This window comes from Arvicola amphibius, chromosome 2 (assembly GCF_903992535.2).
Source record: "Arvicola amphibius chromosome 2, mArvAmp1.2, whole genome shotgun sequence".
NCBI lineage: Eukaryota > Metazoa > Chordata > Mammalia > Rodentia > Cricetidae > Arvicola > Arvicola amphibius.
Genome location: NC_052048.2, coordinates 19,523,898 through 19,531,145, shown reverse-complemented (window position 1 = coordinate 19,531,145; position 7,248 = coordinate 19,523,898). Strand labels below are relative to the sequence as shown.

Sequence of the window (7,248 nt, the reverse complement as noted above, 5' to 3'; positions counted from 1 at the left end):
CAAGGAAGCACAGCTGCTCTGAATTTATGAGTACAGTGGTCCTCTCATGACCCCCAAACACTATTTTGTCTCACTCCTCCCTGCCCTCTGGCTCTTACCATATTTCTTCCCCTATTCCATGAGGTTGCCTGAACCTTTCTGGGGAGAGTGTTTAGTTGTGACTGAGCACTCCACAGTCTGTTCTCTACATTCTGACCAGTTTGGAGACTTTGTATTAACCACCGCCCATTCCATAAAGAAGCTCTGGTGAGGCCTGTGAGCTGCAGTAACCTATGGGTTTACAGATCCCACTTTGGAAGGAGTTCAATGCTATAACACATCATAATTTTGAATGCAGTTTGAATGAGCACTTCTGGAAACCACTGTGTCAATTCTTTTATTGACATATCTTTACATACATAGAAACAGCTTAAAATTATAGAGATTTAAAATACAAACAAATACATAAACATTTTATTGCACATAGGAAATATGTTGAACAAAGTACTGTGTGTGATCTTATGGACTGGGAAAGACACAAATAGGTTATTCGACAAGATTGGAATCATTCAAAGGTCAATCCGCATGATGTAGGTCCTAACAGAGATCTGCCATGACACATATTGCACTTTGTTTCCAGCACTTTGAAATATGCTTTACAAATATTTCTCATATGGTGTGCTTTTGTCTCTTCACTACAAGGAAGACTTTTAAAGTCAAAGAAATACGTACCATTGAAAGTGAACTGCCTGCACTGAGAAAGTTAAAGAAAAGGTCATCCTTACACTTTGGGGAAAGACAATTGACAAAATAATGTGACAAAGGTCCGTAAATAGAGGAAGCTACTGCAAAGCTTGGTGTCCTAAGCATTGGTCTACTTGTGAATACTTTCGGAGTTTAAGAAAATCATTAATCGGCCAAATTTTTCCATATCTACATTCAGCTTTTACTACCACCCAAATCCTTTCAAATAGTGCAAATGCATAAAGGCACTGGCTGTTGCAGCCACTCAGCAATAAATAGTAACTCTAAAGCTAGTCATTTTATTCATTCTAGATTTAAAATATAAAGTGCATCTATGAGGCTTCATAGTTGTCCTCTCAGTTTTTTGATATGATTATTCATCAGTGAGTGACTTTTTCAGCTCATGGTCAAGGAATATTCCAATACAGATCCTGGAGTCTCTCCGTCATGTCCCACAGTCTTATCTGGAAGAGTCTCAGGATGATGTGAAGTTGGTCTGTGAGGTCTTTGTGAAAAATTTGACCATAGAGTAGCATCCAGTCACACAACTGTCCTGTGGATCCATGGCACAGTCATCTATAGATAAAGGCTTCCTTGTCATCTGGAGGGCTTGCTACAGACCCAGTGTAAGTTCTTCTCACAGTCCTCAGTAGCAATATTTGTGCTGTTTAGAGACACGCACCTCTCAGACCCTGTCAGATTGAACCTGTCAAACCATAAAGACTCATATTTATTTCCAGTCCTCATTTCCAGCCAGTTACATGAGAATAAACTTTGAGGTAACCTCTGCCTTTTCTCTTTGTTCCTTTAGTAGGAAGCACAGAACACAAGTCTTGCAACCAAGTAGTCTTGGGCTTAATATGTAGAGATAACAGACAAGAGGGGAGGAAGATCTTGATGAAGAAAGCAGATAGAGCTAAAGGCTTTACTTTTCTGATTTAGTGGGTGAGCAGTTCAAAATCATTTTTAGTTCATAGATCCTTCAAGAAGCACAGTTTTAGGGGGCTTAGGGAATGGTAAGAATCACAACTAATTTCATTAAGCACTGCTATTTTATTTAGATCATAAGTGGTTTCTTGTATTCCTTTGTAGCTGTAGGCATACAACCATGGAACACATACTAAAAGTCCCTTTACCAAAAATACAATTTGTTTGTTTTCAAGAGAGGGTCTCACTACTAGAGTAGGCTGACTTCAGGCTCACAGAGATTCACCTGCCTTTGCCTTCTGAGAACTGAGACTAAAGATGCACACCATTATGCTCAATTTAGAAATATAGATTTTAATACTGGTATTGTATCAGTTATTATACAAATGTTAAGAGAGTGAGGGATTTATTCATTCTGAGATTATAGATGTTAAAGATCAACACAAAATTTGTAGAATGCCCCTCAAAACTTTAAATATAACTTAATGATGGGTAACAGGAGTGTCTTTGTTGCTTATGGGGAGCTTTCCGCAGATTCATAGACACTTATAATTGGGCACTAAATTATGATCCTTTGTCCCTGAACTGGGAAAGCAAGTGAAATATGTAATTCTTTCCCAACAACTGTTTTGACCATCTCCAGAACTGTTCCTGAACCACGCCCAAACTCATTAAGACTCTTGCTCACACTAGTGTTTGCCAATCCAAAGTTCATAGAAGTTTTTGAGGGATTTTTAATAATAAAGGGGGCCTCTAAATAATTCCAAGGAGCATAATACACACAGGAGAATTGATCAAAGCTGTGTGATGAAGAGCTGATCCTCCACCACCAACAGAACTTAAGAAGAAGAAAGGGGGAGTAAAAGTAAAATGAAATAAAAGTGAAAGAAGAAAGGGTTTTTATTATTATTATTTTTTTAAAGTGTCAGCCTAGAAGGGACAGAGATTTCTTGTGACTTACCATCTGTTAAATTCTTTGTCATTTGCCCATTTCCATGTCTGATTAACTTCATTTTTCAGTCCAATCCAGTGTTCCTGTCTTCCAGCGTGTCGCTTCAGAAATATCTTAAAGCACAATGAAGTCACATTACAAACCTGACTTAGCAGGTTTATTATCAGGATAAAGCTGATAATTATTTGCTGTGATCATCTGAATCACTGATCTCTGAAACTAGGCAACTAAACCATGCTGAAAGACTATACAGAAATTCTCATTTTGACCTTTTAGATGGTTCATATACCCACCTATGACTAAATTTTCCTACATGTGAGATAGGTATTCAGTTTCCACTTAGAAGAGAACACAGCAAAACTAAAGATAATCTATAAAAAACAAAAAAAAAAACCCAAAAAACAAAATATCAGCAGCATTTGATGAAATCAGTTGTGAATCTTACCATGTCCTTTTCGGAATCAATTACAGCGAGTGTAGCATCATCTTGAGAACAAGAGTTTTGGGCCAAGGCCCAACTGCTGGTTGTGGTGGAGAAAAAGTAGCATTTCCTCTGGTATGCAACCCACTCGTCCTGGCAGGAAGCAACACGGTGGTCCAATGATGCCAAATTCTGATACAAGCCTGGACAATTGTACTGGCCCACTGTGGACAGTAAGATCATTTGTTTTAGTAAGAGAAGACACCAAACCCTCTTCACAGGTAAACCTAGTCTAGCAGATGCTCTGCTCTTAGGGAGAAGAAATCAGACCTCGGCTATCATCTGTCTGGTGTCCAATGTCGTTACAGGAAGGGATGTGAGCAGAGGGCTGTGTTCTATTGGTCATTATACCAGAAAGTGTCGGGAAAGTGGGGAAATCTCAAAAATAACATTTAGGCTAAGGGAAAGGGGACATATATTGTAAGTTCTAGATTCAAAACTCATTTAGAATCTCAATAACCCCACACAGGAATCAGAAGAATGAAGGACTCATTTTAAGCATAAGATAAAGTACACGAGGATGTCTGGGAGGAGGTGGAGAAAAAAAAGTGTGATCATGAAGTACTATATGAACTATTTTCAATTAAAAATACAATAAGATGGATGGTTTGGGGTATTTCTTCAAATTGTAACATTTCTTATTTTTGAAAGGCATAGATGCGTCTTAGCATGCATGGTGGTACAGCGTTACCCAGCTGGCTCTGGGAGTTCTAGCTGTTATAATAATTCAGTTTCTAGTCGGTTGATAAGAGTGAAAATATAAAATTATTGGCCACTTTTTGGTCCATCTATAGGTTAGATACTCTTTTTCTTGTCAACATGAATGAAAAGTCCACATTTTTTATAATTAAATGTCTATTCAGATATAAACATGCTCTCTTTCACATGATATATAAATCAGATACTTTTGTGATTATAAAATTGCTACAGCCATCATTCAGGGAGCATAGATTGTATTTCATGATGATCATAAAACGAACCATTTCTGGTGTGTGAGATGTTTCTCAGTCAATCAGAAGGCCTGATTAACTAGATCAGGCTGAGACCCATTCATTTCTGCTATATGTGAATTCTTACTATTGCAGGCTATAAGAGAATTCGTGAAGTATAGACTCACCACTCAAGGCAATGAGAGCTATAATTAAGGAAGTAATGATGATGACGGTCAACACAGCACAAGGGATAGGAACTTGAATGGATCCTTCATGATGCTTCTCAAAATGTATACTGGTGCCATGATCTGAAAAGGAAGAGAAATGGTTACAAATTTAGGCTTTAAGATAGAGCATTTGCTATTTCTTGAGGAATATAATATTAAAAAAAACAGTAATATGTTGTCCCATCAATATAAAATATTAAGTCAACTTTAACAAATTCTGAGTGCAACAACAAAAACTGCAAACAAACAATCAAACAACAACAGAAATGTCAGCATCTGGACAGGAAGAAATATGTCTGTTCTAGCACGTTAGGTGACTGGAAAGGGAGAAGTAAATTTTGGCTTCAGATTTTGGATTTTGTTTTTTTGCAGGATGAGCCCTCGAGATTCAAAACAGTGTGGCACCACAAGAATGCCCTTGTAAGTTCCCAAATTCACCAGCATGATTTAAAAAAAAAATTCACAGAAACTGCAGCGTTAAATGACTCCTTGAATGACATTATAATCAGTGATAATCAGTTTCCACTGTTGTAATCCCAACATTCAGGAGGCTGGTAGAGGGGAATAGTGAGTTTGCAGCTGCTTTGTCTGCAAGGTAAGAACCTGTCTCATTTTTTTTTCTCATTACAAAAGCACAATTATTCAATGAGGAAGATGTTTTACAACTGAAAGAGTATTTCTGTAGACTGGATTTTGGAATTTGTGAATTCTTTTTTTTTTCTTAAAACATCTCCTTACAGATAAGCTTAAAGAGGAGGCACACTATGGCGAGTATCATCAATTTGTGCATTTTCTAGGAGTCCCCTCTACCCGCTTCAGTGAAAATCTGTTTTCAGGTGTTCTAAGAGAAGCCTTTATCAATGCAGTCAGGGTCTGTTTTCTCCTGCCTTCCTTTTCACACCCATACACAATTATCTTCAGAAGTAGTCTTTGGCAGTTGAGTGGTAAGTTCAGAGATGGCTTTAGTTTCACTTCTCAACATATAATAGCCAGTCACACTGTTTGGACTCAATTCATCAATAACTCTGGCTCCACAGCAAACACATCTATATCCAAAACAACACCTAGATCTCAGCAAGCTCAACCCATCAACCACCTGGTGGATACAGTGTGAAGACAAACTCCCACGTGACACTTGATTTCCATCACTGAGGGTCAATACTAACCACAGTTCTACGCGTCACCTAGGCAATAAAACATCCCCACTAACAGCACACTTCTGAGGCCTGTGCATTAACAGAGAGGTTGAAAACAGATCCACCCATTTTCCACCTTCCAATCGCTCAAAAGGAGACTGCTGATTCCTTTGTTGCTAAGGTTATAGCAATGATAGCATAAGTTAAACGTACAAGGGTAGATGTGGCTGACCCATGCCAGGATGGGATTTTCTGTATTAGGTCTTTCTTTCCTTCCACTATTATTTATAGTCTCATTATTGTCTATTTTATTTTTTTTCCTTTCAAGTGAGACACACAGGTATTGGTGATTTAGGTCTCTAAAATATTGCACACTATTTATCTGTACTTGACTTCATGATCTCAAATAAGAGATGAGTTTTTAAAGATAACAGAGGCTTCTTTTAAAGAATAAATCAACATGACAAAGAAGCACTCAGAAAATAATTTCCTCCTCACCAATTGTCTTGGCTGTGTTGGGAAAGCATGTCTCTTGATTAACTGAATAGTTCTTGCTTAGAAATTACTCGAGTTCCCAAGTGCTAAGTGCTTGAAGGCTCCTCATCACTCAGATACAAACAGAATGGAGAAATTCTGTCAATAGGAAGCATAGCGCGTGTAGAATAGACAGAAAGAAGAGAGGGAAATGTGCAGGGATTTCATGTTTCAATAAAAATGATAAAAATTGATAGTTGTTATGGAAATTGAAGTAAACCATTGAACAAGAGAAATAAGATAAAATGGAAGAATAGAGTTCCAATGACAATGTCATGGCTGAAGATGACATTTGAAAGAAGAGAAGGGCTACATCCTAACAAATCACCACATGACACTGTAGATGTCTTGGGTGCGTAAATCTGTTTTTTTTCTGAGACTGGACATCTGTGTGCTTTCAGCTACTGAAGGATTCATGGTGAGAGAAGTGAAGAGACAAGACACACAGAAAGCAGGCAAACATACAAGAAAAGACCAAGAACGTAACTGTTCATGTGGAAAGCAGCCCTTCATAAAGAGGGGTAAGAGCTTCTGAATTATGGACAGATGGTTATGGGAAAAATGATGGAGAATAACTAGGCTAAGGCAGATAATTTTCCATTGACATTTAATAGTTGAAATAATATAAATCGATTCAAAGGAAAAGTCAATTAAAGATCTTCTGAAACTTGTACGGCTCCCTCTCACACAGGTATTCTGTCTTCTTACAGCAGGAGAGGTGTTTACCTATAGCTGGTTTCTCTTTTACAGACTGAAGTAGACCCTAACCAAGTTTCCAAAGATTTCCATCTCTCCGTTCTGCACTCTATCCCTTACATCATATGTAGAGATCACATCAGAATGTAAGAAATCACACGACTTACCCTTCTGTCCTCTCTCCAGATGTGAAGAGCTAGTTTCTGTTATGGAGCAGTCTTCAGAATTCATCTTTTTTTTTCTTCTCAAGATTCGCTGGCGTATCTCAGGAGGTCTACAGTGAGTCCTTGCTGAAGCTGTCTTGCCAGTGTCTTGGTCTCTGAGGCGTTTCAGCCTTTATAACTCCTTAATCTGGCTCCACCCCTTCCTCCTCCCTTCTACTTGTCCAAATCTGCCAGTTCTCTTTAATTTATGCTCCAGTGGCCCAGATACTTCACCCTGTGTTGTTGTGGTGAGCTGTGGGTTTTCCCTGCTGTCTGAAATGCGCTTTCTCACAACTCTAGCCTCAGGAGAAAAAGATAAATGGGATTTTCCCAGAATTAAAGACATCTTTTCCAATTTTTTGAAGAAAATTCAAATAACTTAGGAAGTAGCATCATCTACACACAAAGTTAAAGGTTTGAGATTGCTGTATCTGATG

The 7,248-nt window shown here is 38.2% G+C and overlaps 1 protein-coding gene across 1 annotated transcript; it reads right to left on the bottom strand.

Annotated features, from left to right (window-relative positions):
* Nucleotides 1-496: 496 nt before the first annotated feature.
* On the bottom strand, nucleotides 497-6,903 carry LOC119808068 (early activation antigen CD69-like). The gene is made up of 5 exons (XM_038320396.1): nucleotides 6,776-6,903; nucleotides 4,201-4,323; nucleotides 3,048-3,247; nucleotides 2,612-2,715; nucleotides 497-1,429 (listed from the first exon to the last, which is right to left on the bottom strand). Exons 1-5 carry the CDS (start codon nucleotides 6,837-6,839, stop codon nucleotides 1,321-1,323), a joined length of 600 nt encoding a protein of 199 aa, XP_038176324.1. The 5' UTR covers nucleotides 6,840-6,903; the 3' UTR covers nucleotides 497-1,320.
* Between the last annotated feature and the right edge of the window lie 345 nt (nucleotides 6,904-7,248).